The sequence below is a fragment of the Balaenoptera borealis genome (assembly GCF_965194805.1).
Source record: "Balaenoptera borealis genome assembly, chromosome: 9".
Taxonomy (NCBI): Eukaryota; Metazoa; Chordata; class Mammalia; order Artiodactyla; family Balaenopteridae; genus Balaenoptera; species Balaenoptera borealis.
The window spans coordinates 59,217,383-59,240,546 of NC_138873.1; the positions used below are offsets into that span (position 1 = coordinate 59,217,383).

The following is a 23,164-nucleotide window of genomic DNA, read 5'->3' on the forward strand; positions in this document are numbered from 1 at the left end:
CTGTTAAGCTATATTTTGAAGCATGAAGTATAACATTCTTGTGAAAATGTTTTCCAGGATAAAAGAAACTTATAAAATATTTTATTCACTTGTTTATGCTCTTTGTGTTGGTTCGTGAAAAAAGGTGCCATGATATCACTACTCCCCCAGGATACTCTGTCTTCTCCCTCTTCTCCGTCTAACGCCCTACCCCCACCTCTCCTGCCCCGTGGCTTCCGCCCTCAGCTCCTATCACTTGAGCATCAGATCAACTTCTCATAAGGCATATGCATTATTCTCTGTTCTAATTGCTTTTCTTGAGTCTTGATTCATTTTCTTTCCATTTCTGATTCTACTGCTGCTCCAACCCTTTTATCTGTGTGTCTAGTGTCCAGACTCAGCAAGAATGGTGACTTAATTGGGTTGGTTAGGAACCATCCCACATGGGGTTCTGTCTCTTTGGGGCAGAGTTTTTGTTTTTATTTTCTTTTTTTTGTGTGCTTCATTTTTTTTTTTTTCTCTTTTAAACATCTTTATTGGAGTATAATTGCTTTACAATAGTGTGTTAGTTTTTGCTTTATAACAAAGTGAATCAGCTATATGTACACATTTATCTCCTCCCTCCTGCATCTCCCTCCCACCCTCCCTATCCCACCCCTCTGGGTGGACACAGAGCACCGAGCTGAACTCCCTGTGCTATGCAGCTGCTTCCCACTAACTAGCTATTTTACACTGGGTAGTGTATATATGTACATGCCACTCTGGGGCAGAGTTTTTGATGCCCCTCATAAGCTAGTGTTCTAGACCACTGATAATCAAAGTGTGGTCTGGCTTCACCTGGAAGCTTGTTAGAAATGCAGCATCTCAGACCTCACCCCAGAACTCCTGAGTCAGAATTTGCATGTGAACAAGATCCCCAGTGATTCGCATACACAGTAATGTTTGAGAAACACTGATCTAATTGTCCCTTTTGATCATTGTGGCAGATTCCCAGATGATATGTATACAATGTTTGGGAAGCACTGATTTATTTGTCCCTTGTCATATCATTATGGCCAGGCTGCAGAGTGACATGACACAGGCATAGCCATATCTGCGTAAGGAACGGTCTAAATCTACCTTTCTCAAAAGGTGATAGCATAACAGGCAGGCGTTTGAGGCTTTGTAGTCATTGGATTTAGACGTGGTTCAGAAGACTGAGCCACAGACTGATGGTCTAAAGAAGAAATGCCATGAACAGCACTCCAGCAGTGGTACCTGGGATGAGAGCCATTGTAGGTGGTGGGAAGCCCAAAGGGCTGCTGGTGTGGGACACATGGGGTTTGAATCCTGGCTCTATCATTGCCTAGCTCTGGGACTTGAGCTTGTTAACTTACCTCTCTGAGCCTCAGTCTTCTCATTTGTGAAACAGGGATGCCAATACTTATTTAACACAGGTTGTTTTGGCGAGTTACTGAAAAATGTATCATCACTAGACAGACAGGTGTTCAATAAATATTAGCCCCTTCCTTTTTTTTTTTTTTTTCTCTTGTAATACCTCAATAGTTAGTAAAACAAGGTTCTTGAAAAAAAAATAATAACAAGATGCCTCTAGCTTGGAGCTAATGTCATGGTTACGACGCCAAGGCTCTCAGAATTGGTGGTGGTGGTGAGAAGGGTGGAGTAAAGATGCTCACTCTGGCTCCCCAGGTCTTCATACCATCTCACTAGGTCCTCATGGCTGGACCTAGACACTCAGGCCAATAATCAGGTACAAACGGATATTCTTTGAATACTGGCTCAACATTTAAAGAGAGCATAGGCTGATGCCATGGGGGAAGAACAATGGAGAATCCCTGGTGCCCTTGCTCCTTATCCCCTCTCTGCACAGGGCCTTTAGTTCGGATCCCAAACCTGTCCACTCTGCTTCCTATGCGGCCTCCTGCTCCCTCTCCCCGGAAGACAGTCTGGTGACCACCTCTGTGTCTCCAGCAGACCCTTGGGTTCCACTCCTTGCAACCTGCTCGTGGAAGGTTCACTTCCACCCGCACACTCTGCTTCTTGCTGAGAGGTCCCATAAACGTCTGCAGGGGTGTTTGAGACCCCGCACGTGCTGGTGCTTGGGCGCCAGCCTGGCTGGCCCCTGCCCTTATCTGGTGGGGGCTGGCACCACGCCCCACATTATTAGCTGTAGGACCGCCCTCACTGCCTGTTCTAAGGGGCTGGGGCGGCAGGGGAAGTAGAAGGGCGTGTCCCCCTTCACTCCAATGTCGGCTCTCTCACGCAAAAGCGTGGAGGCTTCTTATATCCATCCTTTCACCTTAAGAGTGATAACCGCGCCCCCCCCCCGCCACTTCAATGTTTTTTCAATTCCTTCAAACGATTTTAAACTATCCATGCTCTTGCTAAAATGTGTGTGTACATCATACACTTGCATGAAGCACAGCCCTGTTCTTTGTACGTAGGAACTTTTAAAAATGAAGTTAAAGAGAAGAAAATTGATCACATACACACACACACATCCACGTTTGACAGATTTTCTGCACCGAAAAGGAAAGGAAAAACAACAACAACACCCCACATTCCCTGAGTTCCCTGATAATGATTTCCAAGGGGAAAGACTAGGACTTGGGCTGCGTCTGTCGGAGGGGAAATCGCTCTAGAGTACATTTTTGTTGTTATTTATCAAACCAGACATCTCTCCGTGGGCACACTGCCGAGACTTAGGTAACTGTGTAATGTGATAAGTGTTTTTATGAGTTATGCAAAGACACAGCGCTTTCCTGACGGCCGGAGCAACGTAATTCGCGACCTTGTCCGGGCCCCGGTTCCCGGCTCGCGCGGGGCGGTGTCTCTGCCCGAGCTCCGCGCGGCCGCAGGTGAGTCCTGCGCGCGCCCTGCTCTCGCGCCTGCGGGAGGGGCTGGAGCGGAGGCGGAGGACGGGCTGGGGGTGGCGGTGGGGGACGGAGATCCGGGCCCGACTGCAGCTTCCTCCGGGGGGAGCCGCATTTCCAGCCACGTCCGCAGCCCTGCCCTCGCGCGCCGAGCCGTTCCCGGCCGTGCCGCCTGGAGGCGCGGAGCCCGCCCGGCTCGCCCAGCCCTGCAGCTCCGGCCGGGGCGGAGGCCGCCGGACCGCGGAGATGCGGGGCGGGGGCAGGGCGCGGGGTAGGTGACTTTATCCCGCCTCTGTTTCCCTGCCCCAGGGAGCAATGACATCACGCGGCCTTCTCCCGGCGCCGACACAAAGAGCGGCGCGGAGAGGCCGCTGCGGGGGGAGCCGGCGGCCGCCGCCGCTGCCGCCCCGGGCCCCGGGGCCCCGCCGGCCAGGCCCGCCGCCCGCGGCCCGCGCCCTCCGTCTTCCTCCGCCGCCGCCTCGGTCGCCGCCGCCCGCGCCGCCCGCACCGCCAGCGCGCCGCTGAGCCCGCGCCCGGCCGCGCCGGCCCCTTCCCATGCGGGCGGCGCGGGCCCTGGGAGGGGCGCCCGCAGCCAGCCGCGCAGCATGCACTGGGGGGTTGGCTTTGCCTCGTCCAGGCCGTGCGTGGTGGATCTGAGCTGGAACCAGAGCGTCTCCTTCTTCGGCTGGTGGGCCGGGTCCGAGGAGCCCTTCTCCTTTTGTGGGGACATCATCGCTTTCCCTTTGCAGGATTACGGTGGGATCATGGCAGGGCTGGGCTCCGATCCCTGGTGGAAGAAAACCCTTTACTTGACCGGGGGAGCTTTGCTGGCCGCAGCTGCGTATCTGCTCCACGAACTCCTGGTCATTAGGTGAGCCGGAGAGAGGGCCCCGCGCAGGGGCGCAGAGAGGGACACCTGGCCAGGGCAGGGTTGGCGCGAGGGGGGACCCGTGCCAGCCCCTCGGTCACAACGCCCAAACGCCCGAGTCCTGTCCTTCCCTTTCGCCAGAGGCAGTCCGTGGTCACCTGGCCGTGAGGGGCAGTTTGGAGTTGACAGGAGAATTAAACTGGTACTGGGAGGGAAAAACACTTGTCTCCCTATCATTCGGTGCTAAAAGCAAAAATTCTCTGGGCTGTTATGGAGCATAATAGTCTGTTATGAAGATCTTAACTGCAGTGTGTTTGCAACAATAGAATTAGATCCTGCAGAAATACTAAGTTACATTTTTATGCAATGCCTTATTTGTTTATAGATGATAATGCTGGGATATCAACCACTAACCTCATCTTTTACTTAAAGGTTAGTTCTCCACTGTCCATCCCCAAGTGTCAACATCATCAAAAGGCTGAAATTGCAAAAGCTCCAGAGACCTCTGGGTCCCTGTTAGGGATGCACAGTGGAGTGTGCAATTTTGATGCAGCCTTAACCCGGTTATGTGCTAATCTGGTATCTAAAGCTAGGCACAAGCTTCAGGTTTAAATGCCATTGTTGTGCTAACAAGAGGAGATCCGAGGACTGAACTAGCACATGGGCCTGCATGGGAGTTGCCCCAGGCCCTAAACAGTTGCCTCTGCCGCCTGCCGCAGAATGTTTACAGGATTGACTTGGGAATACCAGAAAATGGAGGCCCCTGCTGTTGGTACATCCAGCCGGACATGAGATCTTTGTTTGAGTAGAATAATGCCATAGGCTGCCGGGACCAGTGGTTTGGCTAATTGATACGTCAATTTACGGTTAAAATTTCCATGCGTTTGAGCCCTCTGTCACTGGGGGGAGGACCAGGAAAGAGCAGTTTTCAATAGCTCAGAATGTCCCTCTTGGCCAATATTTTCTAAAGAGTGAGAAAATGTGTCTTCCTGTCTTCTTCCCGTGGGGGAATCCTACACAATAGGTTTATAAACAAAGACAGTGATAGGTGACCTTTAACAGGCCTGCAGGGATTCCAAGAGGACACTGTAGCAGCCTAACAGGTATTTTGAATATTTTTAGTCTCAGAGACTGGAAATCATTTAGGTCTGGGGAAATGTATTGTCTTTCATAATTGGGAAGTTTTATTTTAAGCTTATCATTGAATTCTCTCACTTAGCACAGTGTCTTGAATCTAGTTGAACCAAATTAAAAAAATTAAGTGAATTATTTCTTTAGATTATTTTATATATTTTCCAGTTTTAGAACTCTACTTCAAGCTAGGTTTCAAGCCATATGGAAAACGAAAACATTTGTGCAGTGCTTGAAATGGTAACCCAGTTGTTCTGAAATTCATATTCCAGTCCAAAGCCTTTGGAGGATTCCGAACCATGTGGCTTCTCACCGGTCTTCCACTTTGAGGAGGGAGTGAGGCACAGCTTCACAGGACTGAGTCTCAAACTTGCTTAAATGACCTTGCAGAAATGGGGAGGCGGGTGGGGGAGCTCAGGGTTGACCTTGGGAGCAGGCCACGCCCTGGTAGATGTGGTCTCTGCGCCCAGAAGAGCCCGCTGCCCACTTGGACACTTATTTGAAAAAGTGTTTTTAATCCTTGGTTTATTCACTTTTGTTTCTTGACAGATGTTTACATTGAGTTGGGAAACCGTGTTGTAATGCAGATAATAAACAAATGGCTGCCTGTTTTTGAGCCCTTAATAGGGGGCTCTGCTTAGAAGTGCTTTACCTATGTGATTGCATTTAACCTTCGCAACTGCCAACTGCTGTTGAATGCTTGATCTCCATTTCTTAGATGAGGAAATTTAGGCTGATAGAGGTTAAGCAATTCACCCAAGATCCCGTAATAAGAGTAGTAGGATCCAGATTCAAATCTGAGAATGTGTCTGCGGAGCCCGCACTTCTACTACTTTCTCCTAACAAGTACCAATTCTGGAATAAGTTTTGATGGCGGAGAGGAAGAGAACTGGGGCATTGCTCAGGGAAGACAAGTCTGTGGCACAGACCTGAGTTTTTGACAACCGCTAGGGGCACAGAGGGCATAGGGGAAGAAGACCAAGGAAAATGCGGCACTGGGATTTGGAGGTTACGCGATAGAGACCTTCACTTGACGGGAAGTCTAAGTTTCAGTTGTCTGTGTAGTTTAGGCAAAACACAAAACAATCTGAAATATGTGGGATGGAAAATCCATCTTGAAATGGCTACGCTGTCTGAGTTCACTGGCAATCATATTCTTCACCACGGTACTTGGATTTCCTGCTGCGTAGACTTAATCTATGGGTACATCTCCAGAGTGGAAAGTAAAGTTGACAGGTAAGAATTATTTAGGAAGTTTAATTAATGAGTATAATAACCAAAGTAGGTATTTTGGATTTTACTCATATTTTTCCCATCACAGTATTTTTAAAGAAATAGAGTCCCAGCCCTTTACTTTATCCTCCCCTAGTGGAGAGAGCCTTGCAGCTCTCTTAAATTCAGTCCAGCATTTGGAAATGTGTTGTTTGTAAATTGAATGACCCAGGAATGACTTGTTACCCATAGCTTGTTTGTACTTTAGGCACGTGGGCTCAGCCTGCCCTAGAAAACTTAGGGAATCAGAGCAGCCCATGGGTCATGTGATCTCTATAAACTAACAGCCCATCAGCCGTACACAGAGGCATGGTCATCTGTGATATCCTTCATCATGGGAGTAGGGGCTAGTCTTGCTGCTTGACAGGTGTTCTCTTAGACAGTCCTCACTATAAGGGCACTTTATAAAATATAGCTGTCCAGATTACCTGCTCCTCTGGTCCTAAATTACAGAGAGAGCTTCCTGACCTGGAGGGAGGGCTCTGGAGCCAGACTGGGTTCAAATTCACTCTGCCTTTAACCAACCATGTAACCTTGGACCTGAGAGTAAGCTTGGTTACTCAGTTTTCTCATCTGTGAAATGGAAATAATAATAGTAGCCTTCCTCCCAGAGGTGATTACATGAATTAACTCATGTGAAATGCTTAGCCAGAGTTCGACGTTATAGTGAGCATTCAATAAAAGTTGGCCATCATTAATTATTACAGACTTTCATCAGAAAGTTCCAGGCTTGCGTGGTCTGAGTCAAACCAGCTACTTTAATAAAATTAACTGAGGTATTGCCCATTTTTGGCGTAGTCGAAGTGCTTAAGAGCTTGGGAACTAACGTTATTAACGACTTGATCTTAAATTGGTATTCCTTGGGCAAGTTATTTAACCTCTCTGAGCTTCAGTTTCCTTGTCTACTGTAAAATATAAGTATGATATAATATTCTAAATTTAAACTATAGCAATATCTGCTCTGTAGTGGTACTATCAGAATGAAATAATTTAATATGTATGATGTACACAAAGTCATTGGCATATGCTGGTCACATCCATTCTTATTATGACATGGCCAAAGTTAACCATCAGAATTAGATTGTTCTGGCCAGTGGAGCAGGGGATTTTACATTTATCTCCTCTTTCAGTTCTTAAATTTTTTGCCTGGCTAATTTACATGAAATTACCACTCTGAGTTGAATTACTTGACTGGACAAAGTCAGTTAATTGTCAAGTCTACAGTTTGCACTTTTTAGAAACATAGTCTAAGTGGCTTCTTAATTTTAGTATCTGACCTCCCAAACATTTCATCTAAGTGAAAACCTTTGTTTCATAGCAAGTATTGTCAAAAGGCAGCAAATATTTTTATTCTTTTGACTAGTATTTTCAAAATTAGTCATTCTTAACTCTTTAAGTGGAAAGGGCGCTCCGGTGGTAAACTTCTCCAAGAGAGTTTGTTTAACTGAACGGGGTTTCTGCAGGAAGTGGGCATCGTTGTGATGATGATATGAAGAGCTTGCCCTTGCTTGCTTGGGTACAAGGAAGTACACGAGGATTACACGAGGAACAGTGTGAGGGAACCAGAGGCTTAGGGAAGGCCAAGGGGGAAGAGGGAGGTTTATCTGACTGGGAAATGGTTGGGTAGAGTGAAAGATGGAAGTTGCAAAAGGTTCCCGAATGTGGTGTATGAGTGCCACTGTTTGGAATGAGATTTTGTAGTTTAAGGGGATAAGACCATGTCTCTTTGAATGAGAATAAAGTCCACCACTTAATGCTTGATAGCTCACCAAATGTTTACAGATATTATCTTATTTAGTTCTCGAGATAATTGAGGCAGAATTGGTACTGTCCTCACTTTCCAAATGAGAGAGGAGGAGAGGTCTTGGGTGATGTGGCCAATAGGAAGTAGGGCTTGCAATTGACCCCAGGTATCCAGAAGTGGAATCCAGCGTTTGATCTCCTACATGGTGGCTATTGAAAAACTCTACCAGGGAAGTCCTCACCACCCAGAAAAGTAGCCAAAGGAAAAGATAGATGTGTGGCTGAGACAGAAGAAAGGGAAAAGGCAGGGGTACTGGGATATATGCTGTGTGGTGAAAGTGGGGAACCTGTGAAGGTAGAGAGGAGGAGAGAGCACCAGAAGCCAGGTTCCTCAGCACCACAGGTGAAAGGTCAGGTGAGGGCATGGATAGTTTGGAAGAGGGACCAGAATATTCAGAGTCTCAGATTGCCTGCAGACTTGAGTCGTGGCAGAGCAAATCTGCACTGTTATTCCAAGGTCCTGTGGATGAATAGACTGTTTCATGGTACAGTCTCGTGGTCAAGAACATAGGCTCTGACTACATGGTTTAGTCCAAGTTCTGCTATTTACTAGTAATGGGACTTTGGGCAGGTTTATTCTCTGTGCCTCGGTTTCCTCATCTACAAAACATGGATAACGGTAGTACCTACCTCAAAAGGTTATTGTGAAGATTAAATGAGATAATACCCGTGAAGCCCTCAGAACAATGCCTGATGCACAGTAAGCACAGAATATCTTTTTTTATCCATCCAACTTGTCCCTGGCAGGTAGGCATAGCCAGCTGGAGAAGAGGTGGACCTTTACCAGAAAGAACACATCCTGCCCATAGGCCACAGGTACCAGAAAGAGGTTGACATGTAGTTACTCTCCTGAGCCCTTGCAGTTACGGTAATAGCAGAGTTTGTGAGGTTCTCTCGTGTTTTGACCAAGCTTTCCCCCTCTAAGTGCTTGTTGGTGAGGTAAGCCCCTGTGACAAACAGACCTGCTTGTTTATTGAGGAGCTACAGCCCAGCAGGGGCCTCTAAGGAACTAAGGGAACTGCATGTGTAACACGTGGATTGTTCTTTTTTTTCTGTTTTGGTTTTGACAGGAAACAACAAGAGATTGACTCCAAAGATGCTATTATTTTGCATCAGTTTGCAAGACCTAACAATGGTGTCCCCAGTTTATCTCCTTTCTGTTTGAAAATGGAAACTTATTTAAGGATGGCTGACTTACCCTATCAGGTACTTTTGTGCAAATATGTTTTATCCTCGTGGCAGCAATATTGGCTAGGGGGGAAGTACTTAATCTCACAGGGTGGGAAGGGCTCGCTCTTGGTGCCAGAGGGGTGGGTATGAAAGCAGCGGTGCCCAGTCCTTAGTAGATACTTAGGAGACTTGATTCCAATCTGTTGATTTTTACATCCAATTTAACGAGTGATCACAAGGGTCTGGACTTTCGTAGCGTTCAGGGCCATGTTATTTTTTCCTGACATAGAGTATTCTTTGGTTAATAGTTTGGCCTACTGGGAACCTATAAATAAAGGTGAGCCTGATGTGGTTCTTTCCTTTAGGTTTCTATTTGTTGGAAGCATTATATTTATCTCTTATGAATCCTGGGGACAAACGTCCAGCAGGCCACCAAAGAGATATTTGTAGATTTTGTGAGAGTTTTTCCTACTGTTTCATTGTTCTGTTTGGGTGACTTTCAGGGAAGCACTTGCTCATTTCAGCCTTAGAGAGGGAACAGAGGAATGAATGCATTTAAAATATAAATTTTTCTCTGAGTAATGCTTGAGCTTTGTCTCACAAATTTGACAGGTTGCGTTTTCATTGTCATTCAATTATATTTTTTTAAAAAATTCCCTTATGTTTTTCTTTTTCACCTAAGTTCCAGTCATAGGCATTAAAAAAAACTTTGATTTTTGTTATTGTTTTTTAATTTTATGGTCAAAGCAGGTAGTCTTTGTGATATTAATTCCTTGGAATTTACTGACATTTTAGCCTTGTGTATGGCTACTTGTTTATAAACGTTGAAAATAGAGACATATTCCCTGGGAGTAGAGCTCTCGCTTTATCTACTTGTTTGAGCATGTTTAGTGTATTGTTTAAACCTGTTATATCTCTGTTTTTTTAAATTTAGTTTTTTAAATTAAAAAAATTATTTTATTTTATTTATTTATTTTTGGCTGCATTGGGTCTTTGTTGCTGCACGCGGGCTTTCTCTAGTTGCGGCGAGTGGGGGCTACTCTTCGTTGTGGTGCGCGGGCTTCTCATTGCGGTTGGCTTCTCTTGTTGTGGAGCACGGGCTCTAGGCATGCAGGCTCAGTAGTTGCGGCTTGCGGGCTCCAGAGCGCAGGCTCAGTAGTTGTGGCGCACGGGCTTAGCTGCTCCACAGCATGGCATCTTCCTGAACCAGGGCTTGAACCCCCGTGTCCCCTGCATTGGCAGGCGGATTCTTAACCGCTGTGCCACCAGGGAAGCGCCTCTCTTTATTTTTTGCCTGCCTCTTCTAGCAGTTTCTGGAAGGATTGGGTTAAAATATTCAAGTGTATTTGTTGATTTCTCTCTTTTCCTGTCATTCTGTCAGTTCTTGCTTTAGGTAAGAGTATGTATCTATTCGAGGTTATATTGTTAGGTCCATATAATATGAAAGATCACATCTTTTACTGTTTTATTTCTTTTTCTGGTATATAGTACCCATCTTTGTCCCTTATGATTTTTTTAACCTTGAATTCTGTATTATCAGATATTCAGATCGATTCTCCAGCTTTCTTTTGGTTCACATTTGTTTGGGATATCTTTCTTCATCCTCTTTCTCTATTATTATTACTTTTTTTTGGTATTTGTCTCTTGTAGGCAATGTATTAGTTATAGCCAATCGGAGAGTTCTTAATTGGTGAGATTAATCCATTTCACTTGCAATGATTATTTTATTAGGACATATTTCTAACATGTTATTTAATATTTTTCTCCTTACTATACTTTGTTTTTATTTTTTCTCATTTCCTGCTTTCTAATAGGTAAAAATTTTTTTCTTGTCATTTAAAAACAAATTCTATTTTTGTTGTTATGGCGGTTGCTCTTAAGATCCAAATTTGTGTTTATTTATCCCCACTCACTTCTTATATGGGTCAAAATCTGTGCTTTCTGTCTAATACTACAAGTCTGTTAGTAGGTTTGCGTGAACCTTGGGTCTCTTTCTTCCCAGGGCTTATCCCAGGTGTGTTGCTGTTATTTAATATTTTAATTCTGGAATTTTGGAAATCCTTTCTCTTTTTATGGTCCTTTCTTAGGCCAGAAAACTTACTAAGTTATTTGACTAACTTTATTTCCCATATATCTTATCCTACAGGATTTATTTATCTTTTTATATGAGTACATCCTTGATGAATATTTTGAATGAGCCTTTATGGGGCAAACTTTCAGTGGCTTTGCATGCCCAAGAACATCTTTATTATGCCACACATTTGACACTTCTATGTCCAAAGTTCGTTTCCTTCAGTGCTTTGAAAATATTACTCCATTGTCTTTTTGGTTTGCTGTTGCTATTGAAAAGTCTGATGTTAATCTGGCTCTTTTTCTTTCTCTCTGGAAGCTTTTAGAATTCACATTGAATCTCAACATTCTTTTTTTTTTTTTAATCTCAACATTCTTAAATGTCATCATAACTGGCTTGGTGTGGGTCTTCATGTATCTTGTTTGGTCCTTTATAAACTCTTTTCACCTGAAGTCTTTAATCTCTTTTTAATTCTAAGAAATTATTGATGTTCTTCACATGTTTCCTTTTTAAAAAAAAAATTTATTTCTTATTTATTTATTTTTGGCTGCATTGGGTCTTCATCGCTGCTCATGCGCTTTCTCTAGTTGCAGTGAGCAGGGGCTACTCTTCGTCGTGGCATGCGGGCTTCTCATTGCGGTGGCTTCTCTTGTTGCGGAGCACAGGCTCTAGGCATGCGGGCTTCAGTAGTTGTGGCACGCGAGCTCAGTAGTTGTGGCTCGCGGGCTCTAGAGCGCAGGCTCAGTAGTTGTGGCGCACGGGCTTAGTTGCTCCTCGGCATGTGGGATCTTCCCGGACCAGGGCTTGAACCCGTGTCCCCTGCATTGGCAGGTGGATTCTTAACCACTGTGCCACCAGGGAAGCCCTCCTTTTCTTTTTTGTTTGTTTGTTTCCCCTTCTTCTTTTCTATTCCTGATTATCTGGATCCTGGAATCTCTGGTATTATTTTCTGTGTTTCTGAACCTATCTCTTTATTCTTTTCTTCTTCCTTCTTGGAGAATTCGTCTCTCTGAGCTTCCATTGCATCCCTCTGTTCTCTTCTTGTATCCATCCTATTATTTATCTCATCCATTGTGTTTAACTTCTACATTTTTCTTCTTAATATTTTCCCTTGGTTTGTATTACAGTCTCTTCCTTTATCCCTCGGAGGATGTTTCTTAACGCTAATTAAATTTTTCGGTCTGTCCCAATCATTCTGCCTCATGTTGTATATATTATCTGTTGCCCTTCTCTTACAGTAACTGTACCCCTCAGGTGTCTAGTTGTTTTGGTTTGAGGTCTCCTTTTACCAGGGGTGTCAGCTTCCCTGCCCAGGAGTTTGCACGGGGCAAAGGCTAAAGCTTAGAACATAGGTTGTGTACCTCTGAAGGAGTTTAAGAAAAGTAAGGAGGTGAGCCCCAGGCATCCCCACACCACCGTGGTTCTTCCAGTTTGCTGCCACTCCTCCAAATGGCTCCCACTGGTCAGGGGTTCACCTTTAAGCTCTTACAAAGAAGCAGCATAGGGAGGGGGTGGTCTTCTTAGCAGGAAACAGAGCAGCTGGGAGGTTGGAGGGGGAAGGTTCCTCACCCAGCCAGGGTTTTGGTGCCCTGTTAATGATATTACCCCCCAAGTCCCGCCTCCCCATGGCCTGTGCTTTCTGAGCTGGTTTCTGTACAGAAGAGGGCATGGGGGTGACAGTGAGGCTCCTAAGGCAGTGCTGGGACAGTTGAATGACATGCTCAGCTTGGTAAGTGGTCCTCTGGGAATATGGCACTGAATCTGGACTTCAGTTAGGGGATCTGACAGGCATGAGGTGTTTGGGGAACAGAAAAAGGGTCTTTATTTATGACGGGGAACTGGAATGCAAGGGGTCAGTCTGGACAGAGAAGCAGGGAGGTTATTCAGGACTTTCTAAGCCAGCAATGGAGGAGAAAATAGCAAAAGACCAGACAAGGCTTGAATCATCTACATACATTGGATCGGATTTGAGAGATCCTTGTTCAGCTCGGCATTGGCTGTCAGCACTTGAAGGTGTGTGTCACTGAAGGACTCACGTTGAAGGAAGAGACTGCTCACTGCGGCTGCCTGCCTCTGGGCCGTTGTCACTCCCCACCAGATCGCTGCATTTAGCCAGGACAGCTTTGGGGCAATTAGGGCCCCAAACCTGAGTTTTGTGCGCTGCAGCCTCTGGTGGCTTTCTGGATCTCCTGTGCCCCCCACCCTTGATGAAGTCCTCTTGCCGTTGGCAACGGCTGCAACAGCTGCCAGGCTGCGCTGCCCTTTCCTTTCTTGCCTTCAAGCCATCAAGCGCTGATTGCCCCAGCCTTGTCTCTGCCAGCAGCCTAACACCTCTGGTCATGTTTCAGAGCATGTTGCTGCACTGTTAACGCAGTAACAGTGCATATACTGCTTTTAGTTAGTGTAACTGGAACAACTGGATACACGCCTTGCTATGAAGCCTGGAGAGACTTTCGAGAAGGGGACTGCTTACCCCCTTCCAAAATTAGTATTGCTTGTTAAGTATATTTTTTAGGAAAGGAGTGTTTTTTCTTCTGTGAGGTCTCTATGGAAAAGAGATGAAGGGAGCATTCAGCAGGGTAGGTAACAGGAAAATGGTCCTATGGTTTAGAAAGGGATGCCCTGAGCCCCCGGGGAGGGGAGCGGGGGAGTGGGTGGCGTTGGGGTGGGGGGAGGGACGGTGCCTTGAGACCCGTGTGCCGTCAGCGAGGGTTTGTGTGCATGCAGGTGGTTCCTGGGAAGTGCTGGTGGGGCTCATCGCTTGGAGGATGAGTAGAGAGGTATTCTGTCATAGACTCAGGGAGCTCTACCCTCCGCCCCTTCTGTGCCCTGTACCTTTTAAAAAAAAAATTAAAATGTCATCCTCCTAAGAGCACAACTTTATATTTGAAGCTTTTTTATTTTTTAACAAAAATGAGACGGGGTAAGTATTTGATGACCATTAGTAGGAACTCACAAGGGTTTTCTTAAAAAGCCTGATGTGTTGGTTAAAATCAGAATATAAATATTGGTGGGTCAATTTTTAAAACTTTTCATTTTGTTATAATTATAGATTCATAGGAAGTTGCAAAAAAGAAGTCCTGCAGGAGTCCTGCAGATATGGCTACTTTTTTTTCAGACCAAAAACGGATTTACCGTTTTCTTGTTTTTTGTTTTTTCCTGATTACATATAGATGACATAAGGTCCTTATAAGAATTTCAAACACTACAGAAAAGTGTAAGGGGAAAATGAAAATCGCCTGACATCCTACTTGCTGGAGATTATCATCACTAATTCTTCCGACCATCTTTCCATACTTGTCTTTAGACATACATACATAAAGACATCGTTTGCCATAACTGGTTGTATAAGAAGCATGTATTTGACACAATCATTCTTTTTAAATACGAGAAAGAAAAAAGAAGGAAAATGGCTCCTTTGGAACTCTCTGCTTTGGCTCTTAGCCCTAACTTCTTTTTTTAAAAATTTATTTATTTTATTTATGTATTTAATTTTTGAATTTTATTTTATTAATTTTTTTATACAGCAGGTTCTTATTAGTCATCCATTTTATACACATCAGTGTATACATGTCAATCCCAATCGCCCAATTCAGCACATCACCACCCCACCCCACTGCGGTTTTCCCCCCTTGGTGTCCATACGTTTGTTCTTTACATCTGTGTCTCAATTTCTGCCCTGCAAACCGGTTCATCTGTACCATTTTTCTAGGTTCCACATACACGCGTTAATATACGATATTTGTTTTTCTCTTTCTGACTTACTTCACTCTGTATGACAGTCTCTAGATCCATCCACGTCTCAATAAATGACCCAGTATTGTTCCTTCTTAGGGCTGAGTAGCATTCCATTGTATATATGTACCACAACTTCTTTATCCATTCGTCTGTCGATGGGCATTTAGGTTGCTTCCATGACCTGGCTATTGTAAATAGTGCTGCAATAAACATTGGGGTGCATGTGTATTTTTGAATTATGGTTTTCTCTGGGTATATGCCCAGTAGTGGGATTGCTGGATCATATGGTAATTCTATTTTTAGTTTTTTAAGGAACATCCATACTCTTCTCCATAGTGGCTGTATCAGTTTACATTCCCACCAACAGGGCAAGAGGGTTCCCTTTTCTCCACACCCTCTCCAGCATTTGTTGTTTGTAGATTTTCTGATGATGCCCATTCTAACCGGTGTGAGGTGATACCTCATTGTAGTTTTGATTTGCATTTCTCTAATAATTAGTGATGTTGAGCATCTTTTCATGTGCTTCTTGGCCATCTGTATGTCTTCTTTGGAGAAATGTCTATTTAGGTCTTCTGCCCATTTTTGGATTGGGTTGTTTGTTTTTTTAATATTGAGTTGCATGAGCTGTTTATATATTTTGGAGATTAATCCTTTGTCCGTTGATTCGTTTGCAAATATTTTCTCCCATTCTAAGGGTTGTCTTTTCGTCTTGTTTATGGTTTCCTTTGCTGTGCAAAAGCTTTGAAGTTTCATTAGGTCCCATTTGTTTATTTTTGTTTTTATTTCCATTACTCTAGGAGGTGGATCAAAAAAGATCTTGCTGTGGTTTATGTCAAAGAGTGTTCTTCCTATGTTTTCCTCTAAGAGTTTTACAGTGTCCGATCTTACATTTAGGTCTCTAATCCATTTTGAGTTTATTTTTGTGTATGGTGTTAGAGAGTATTCTAATTTCATTCTTTTACATGTAGCTGTCCAATTTTCTCAGCACCGCTTATTGAAGAGACTGTCTTTTCTCCATTGTATATCCTTGCCTCCTTTGTCATAGATTAGTTGACCATAGGTGCGTGGGTTTATCTCTGGGCTTTTTATCTTGTTCCATTGATCTATGTTTCTGTTTTTGTGCCAGTACCATATTGTCTTGATTACTCTAGCTTTATAGTATAGTCTGAAGTCAGGGAGTCTGATTCCTCCAGCTCCGTTTTTTTCTCTCAAGACTGCTCTGGCTATTCGGGGTCTTTTGTGTCTCCATACAAATTTTAAGATTTTTTGTTCTAGTGCCATAAAAAATGCCATTGGTAATTTGATAAGGATTGCACTGAATCTGTAGATTGCTTTGGGTAGTATAGTCATTTTCACAATATTGATTATTCCAATCCGGGAACATGGTATATCTCTCCATCTGTTGGTATCATCTTTAATTTCTTTCATCAGTGTCTTATAGTTTTCTGCATACAGGTCTTTTGTCTCCCTAGGTAGGTTTATTCCTAGGTATTTTATTCTTTTTGTTGCAATGGTCAATGGGAGTGTTTCCTTAATTTCTCTTTCAGATTTTTCATCATTAGTGTATAGGAATGCAAGAGATTTCTGTGCATTAATTTTGTATCCTACAACGTTACCAGATTCATTGATTAGCTCTAGTAGTTTTCTGGTGGCATCTTTAGGATGCTCTATGTATAGTATCATGTCATCTGCAAACAGTGACAGTTTTACTACTTCTCCAATTTGTATTCCTTTTATTTCTTTTTCTTCTCTGATTGCCGTGGCTAGGACTTCCAAAACTATGTTGAATAATAGCGGCGAGAGTGGACATCCTTGTCTTGTTCCTGATCTTAGAGGAAATGCTTTCAGTTTTTCACCATTGAGAATGATGTTTGCTGTGGGTTTGTCATATATGGCCTTTATTATGTTGAGGTAGGTTCCCTCTATGCCCACTTTCTGGAGAGTTTTTATCATAAATGGGTGTTGAATTTTGTCAAAAACTTTTTCTGCATCTATTGAGATGATCGTGTGTTTTTTCTCCTTCAGTTTGTTAATATGGTATATCACATTGATTGATTTGAGTATATTGAAGAATCCTTGCATTGCTGGGATAAATCCCACTTGATCATGGTGTATGATCCTTTTAATGTGTTGTTGGATTTTGTTTGCTAGTATTTTGTTGAGGATTTTTGCATCTATATTCATCAGTGATATTGGTCTGTAATTTTCTTTTTTTGTAGTATCTTTGTCTGGTTTCGGTATCAGGGTGATGGTGGCCTCATAGAATGAGTTTGGGAGTGTTCCTTCCTCCGCAATTTTTTGGAAGAGTTTGAGAAGGATGGGTGTTATAGCTCTTCTCTAAATGTTTGATAGAATTCACCTGTGAAGCCATCTGGTCCTGGACTTTTGTTTGTTGGAAGATTTTTAATCACAGTTTCAATTTCATTACTTGTGATTGGTCTGTTCATATTTTCTATTTCTTCCTGCTTCAGTCTTGGAAGGTTATACCTTTCTAAGAATTTGTCCATTTTTCCAGGTTGTCCATTTTATTGGCATAGAGTTGCTTGTAGTAGTCTCTTAGGATGCTTTGTATTTCTGCAGTGTCTGTTGTAACTTCTCCTTTTTCATTTCTCATTTTATTGATTTGAGTCCTCTCCCTCTTTTTCTTGATGAGTCTGGCTAATGGTTTATCAATTTTGTTTATCTTCTCAAAGAACCAGCTTTTAGTTTTATTGATCTTTGCTATTGTTTTCTTTGCTTCTGTTTCATTTAGTTCTGCTCTGATCTTTATGATTTCTTTCCTTCTGCTAACTTTGGGTTTTGTTTGTTCTTCTTTCTCTAGTTCCTTTAGGTGTAAGGTTAGATTGATTATTTGAGATTTTTCTTGTTTCTTGAGGTAGGCTTGTATAGCTATAAACTTCCCTCTTAGAACTGCTTTTGCTGCATCCCATAGGTTTTGGATCGTCGTGTTTTCATTGTCATTTGTCTCTAGGTATTTTTTGGTTTCCTCTTTGATCTCTTCAGTGATCTCTTGGTTATTTAGCAACGTATTGTTTAACCTCCATGTGTTTGTGTGTTTTATGTTTTTTTCCCTGTAATTCATTTCTAATCTCATAGCATTGTGATCAGAAAAGATGCTTGATATGATTTCAATTTTCTTAAATTTACTGAGGCTTGATTTGTGACCCAATATGTGATCTATCCTGGAGAATGTTCCGTGCGCACTTGAGAAGAAAGTGTAATCTGTTTTTGGATGGAATGTCCTATAAATATCAATTAAATCTATCTGGTCTATTGTGTCATTTAAAGCTTCTGTTTCCCTATTTATTTTCATTTTGGATGATCTGTCCATTGGTGTAAGTGAGGTGTTAAAGTCCCCCACTATTATTGTGTTACTGTCAATTTCCTCTTTTACAGCTGTTAGCAGTTGCCTTATGTATTGAAGTGTTCCTATGTTGGGTGCATATATATTTATAGTTGTTATGTCTTCTTCTTGGATTGATCCCTTGATCATTATGTAGTGTCCTTCCTTGTCTCTTGTAACATTCTTTATTTTAAAGTCTGTTTTATCTGATGTGAGTATTGCTACTCCAGCTTTCTTTTGGTTTCCATTTGCATGGAATATCTTTTCCCATCCCGTCACTTTCAGTCGTATGTGTCCCTAGGTCTGAAGTGGGTCTCTTGTAGACAGCATATATATGGGTCTTGTTTTTGTATCCATTCAGCAAGCCTGTGTTTTTTGGTTGGAGCATTTAATCCATTCACGTTTAAGGTAATTATCGATATTTATGTTCCTATGACCATTTTCTGAATTGTTCTGGGTTTGTTTTTATAGGTCCTTTTCTTCTCTTGTGTTTCCCACTTAGAGAAGTTCCTTTAGCATTTGTTGTAGAGCTGGTTTGGTGGTGCTGAATTCTCTTAGCTTTTGCTTGTCTGTAAAGCTTTTGATTTCTCCATCAAATCTGAATGAGATCCTTGCCGGGTAGACTAATCTTGGTTGTAGGTTCTTCCCTTTCATCACTTTAAGTATATCATGCCACTCCCTTCTAGCTTGTAGAGTTTCTGCTGAGAAATCAGCTGTTAACCTTATGGGAGTTCCCTTGTATGTTATTTGTCATTTTTCCCTTTCTGCTTTGAATAATTTTTCTTTGTCTTTAATTTTTGCCAATTTGATTACTATGTGTCTCGGCGTGTTTCTCCTTAGGTGTATCCTGTATGGGACTCGCTGCACTTCCTGGACTTGGGTGGCTATTTCGTTTCCCATGTTAGGGAAGTTTTCGACTATAATCTTTTCAAATATTTTCTCGGGTCCTTTCTCTCTTCTCCTTCTGGGACCCCTATAATGCGAATGTTGTTGTGTTTAATGTTGTCCCAGAGGTCTCTTAGGCTGTCTTCATTTCTTTTCATTCTTTTTTCTTTATTCTGTTCCGCAGCAGTGAATTCCACCATTGTGTCTTCCAGGTCACTTATCTGTTCTTCTGCCTCAGTTATTCTGCTGTTGATTCCTTCTAGTGTAGTTTTCATTTCAGTTATTGTATTGTTCATCTCTGTTTGTTTGTTCTTTAATTCTTCTAGTTCTTTGTTAAACATTTCTTGCATCTTCTCTATCTTTGCCTCCATTGTTTTTCTGAGGTCCTGGATCATCCTCTCTATCATTATTCTGAATTCTTTTTCTGGAAGGTTGCCTATCTCCACTTCATTTAGTTGTTTTTCTGGGGTTTTATCTTGTTCCTTCATCTGGTACATAGTCCTCTGCCTTTTCATCTGTCTGTCTTTCTGTGAATGTGGTTTTTGTTTCACAGGCTGCACGATTGTAGTTCTTCTTGCTTCTGCTGTCTGCCCTCTGGTGGATGAGGCTATCTAAGAGGCTTATGCAAGTTTCCTGATGGGAGGGACTGGTGGTGGGTAGAGCTCGTGTTGCTCTGGTGGGCAGAGCTCAGTAAAACTTTAATCCACTTGACTGCTGATGGGTGGGGTAGGTTCCCTCCCTGTTGGTTGTTTGGCCTGAGGCAACCCAACACTGCAGCCTACCTGGGCTCTTTGGTGGGGCTAATGGCAGACTCTGGGAGGGCTTACGCCAAGGAGTACTTCCCAGAACTTCTGCTGCCAATATCCTTGTCCTCAGGGTGAGAAACAGCCACTCCCTGCCTCTGCAGGAGACCCTCCAACACTAGCAGGTAGGTCTGGTTCAGTCTCCTATGGGGTCACTACTCCTTCCCCTGGGTCCCGATGCACACAGTACTTTGTGTGTGCACTCCAAGAGTGGAGTCTCTGTTTCCCCCGGTTCTGTCGAAGTCCTGCAACAAATCCCAGTAGCCTTCAACGTCTGATTCTCTAGGAATTCCTCCTCCTGTTGCCAGACCCCCAGGTTGGGAAGGCTGACGTGGGGCTCAGAACCTTCACTCCAGTGGGTGGGCTTCTGGGGTATAAGTGTTCTCCAGTTTGTGAGTCACCCACCCAGCGGTTATGGGATTTGATTTTACTGTGATTGTGCCTGTCCTACCATCTCATTGTGGCTTCTCCTTTGTCTTTGGATGTGGGGTATCTTTTTTGGTGAGTTCCAGTGTCTTCCTGTTGATGATTGTCCAGCAGCTAGTTGTGATTCTGGTGTTCTTGCAAGAGGGAGTGAGAGCACGTCCTTCTACTCTGCCATCTTGGTTCCAATCTCGCAATCCTCCCTTTCCTGAGCAAGGATTAAATTAGCCTTTTACATGTTAAGACTGAACAATCGTGATTTATTTAACATTTTGAATATAGAAGCTAAAAATAGGTATTGTGAGGTTACGAGGTTAGGAAACAGAAGCTGGCCTTTCCCCTAACTTCTGATGTTCTATTTATTTGCTGTTTTTTTTTCTATACACCACCCTCCCACACCACCTCCACAATCTTTTTGTTTCGGAATTTTTCTAAGCTACAGACAAGTTAAAAGAATAATACAACGAACATCCATATGCCCTTCACCTTGTTTCACCAATTGTTAACATGTTGCCTTCTTTCCTTTATTTCTCTTTATATATACTTTTATGAACAGTTTTTTTTATGCAACATTTGAACATAAGCTGTAAGAATCATGATGCTTCACCCCTCAATTCTTCAGTGTGCATCTTCAAAAAAGAAGGACATTCTTCTACAAAACTACTTGTAAAGGGAAATACTCGGATTTTTCCTCCCTGTGTAGGGAAAACTAGTTCCTTCCTACTGCGTGTTTCTCCCCATGAGTATCCTTTACTACTCACATGAAACACTTCATTTCTGACACTTTTGGTCAGATGTGTGGAGGCTTTTCCCCGCACCCAGTGATTCACTGACACCAGCTGGACATCCTACAGTTTAATTCAATTCTGACGCTACCCAGAGATAGTGTCAGATCCCACAGCTTAAGGACTCAGTCCCACAAGACTGCCCCCCCAGACCCCCAGATGCTAGTTGCAAGCCCAGATTGTCACCTGTGCTTCTGACCAACCGACTGTAGATCAGAGGTTCTAAGACCCTTCCTTAGGTCTGATTAAGTTGCTAGAGCAGCTCACAGAACTCAGGGAAACGATTACTTACATTTACCAGTTTATTAGAGGATATGATAAAAGATACAGATGAACAACCAGATGAAGAGTGAGGTTTGGGAGGGTCCTGAGTGTAGGAGCTTCTGTCCCCGTGGAGTTGAGGGTGTCACCCTCCCAGTGTGAATGTGTTCACCAACCTGGAAGCTCTCCAAACCCGATACTTTGGGGGTTTTGTGGAGGCTTCCTCCTGTAGACATGATCAGTTAATAACTCCATGTCCAACCCCTCTCTCCTCTCTGGAGGATGGGGGAGGGGTTTGAAAATGCTAAGCTTCTAATTGTGACTTGGTCTTTCTGGTGACTGGCTCATCCAGGAGCCCACTCAGAGTCACCTCCTTAGAGCAAAAGGTGCTCCTAGTGCTCTTAGCACTTAGGAATTTATAAGGGCTTTAGGAGCTCTGTGCTGGGAACCAGGGGCAGAGACTAATGCCTCTATTTCTTATTCACAATAGCGGTTGCATGAATTTTTTTCAACGTGTTATAATCCACAAAAGTTGCTCAAATTATCTCAAATTTAGCCAGTGGGAGACCTTTCAAGATGGTTCCAGAGGTGCAGTGAATGTAATGGATATAAATTTAGCTGAAAAGTTGGGGGCACTGTGGCCAGTGTAGCATGTCAGTTTCCCAAGACTCTGGGATTTCTTTTAAGGCCTCAAGTTCTCCATTTTGAAATGGTGATGGTGATGTTAATACTTCTGATGAAGGCACTCTGTCAAACACTTGGTGTGCATTTTCTCATTTAATTCAAGCAACTGTTTTTATCCCCATTATATAGATGGGCCCAGGGGGGATTAAGGGAGACCAGGGAGGTCCAAGGTCACAGATTGACTAAATGAGGGAAGCAGATCTTTAAACCCAAAGCCTATTGCTTTCACTGCTGTGCTAATAATGTATTATAAGTGTAGATGCATTCAACTCATCTAGGACAGACTTGCAGGGGGAAACATCAGCTTGGAAAAGAGGTAAAGAGGATTTACCTCTTCATCTTTCTTCTCCAAATTACTTTCAGAAACTACTCTTGGTGGGCCAGTCAGACTCCAATTGCTTAGATAAAAATAGACCAGGAGTTCTTTAGTATATTTAAGGAAGTTAAGGAAAATTAAGTATTATTTTAAAATTATATATATTTATTTAAAAAGTAATATAACCACATTCAGAAAAATTGAAATTCATGGAAAAAGATCACCTGCCTCTCACACATAGTTTTGACAATTACTTTGGACATTTTTGTGTTTCTTTTTAAAAATATTTTTTGAATTCATCTAATTTTTAGATATACTCATATTATCTCTAAAATGTTGTCTCCTGCTTTTTTTATCCAGTAAGCAAAAAAAAAATTTTGATGATGAAAACCTACTAGAACTTTCATTCCCATAAGAGTTCATCACTGATTTTTATTACCCCAATTAAAAAAAATGGTCTAGATAAAAATGTACCAAGTCCTCAGGGAAGGAATGGACTAGACGGAAGGGCAGATGTATAAACAGTAATTCTGAAAGGTGAGGGGAATATACACTGCACCGTGGAAGCATGGAGGAATGGCAGATAATGGTTGTGCCTTGAGGAAATGGTTCACCAACAAGGTGAAATTTGAACTGAATTTTTTAGAATGGATAGGACTTGCAGAGGATGGGCAAAGGGATTCCTGTACAAGGTACAGGAGTGTACAAAGTCGTCAGAGAGATGGCAGGACTTTGACTTGGTTAGGGGTGGGCAGTTGG

The 23,164-nt window shown here is 43.0% G+C and overlaps 2 protein-coding genes across 6 annotated transcripts in view; both read left to right on the plus strand.

Moving 5' to 3' along the window:
• COQ3 (coenzyme Q3, methyltransferase) overlaps nt 1–3,724 on the plus strand; it is a 38,975-nt gene extending 35,251 nt beyond the window's left edge. The window contains exon 9 of the mRNA XM_082405265.1: nt 3,602–3,724. The gene's annotated coding sequence lies outside the window, so the exon portion shown is untranslated. The remainder of the gene's footprint in view (nt 1–3,601) is intronic.
• The window catches only part of FAXC (failed axon connections homolog, metaxin like GST domain containing), a 75,990-nt gene continuing 54,841 nt past the window's right edge, over nt 2,016–23,164 (plus strand). The window contains exons 1-4 of one of the 5 annotated variants that reach the window (XM_082405253.1): nt 2,016–2,837; nt 3,602–3,723; nt 5,917–6,087; nt 8,997–9,132. In XM_082405253.1, coding sequence (XP_082261379.1) covers nt 3,617–3,723; nt 5,917–6,087; nt 8,997–9,132 — 414 coding nt within the window. In that variant the 5' untranslated portion in view covers nt 2,016–2,837; nt 3,602–3,616. Of the gene's footprint in view, nt 2,838–2,924; nt 3,124–3,326; nt 3,724–5,400; nt 6,088–8,996; nt 9,133–23,164 lie in introns of those variants that run through there. The other 4 variants (XM_082405252.1, XM_082405251.1, XM_082405255.1 and 1 more) reach the window with 4 other exon arrangements.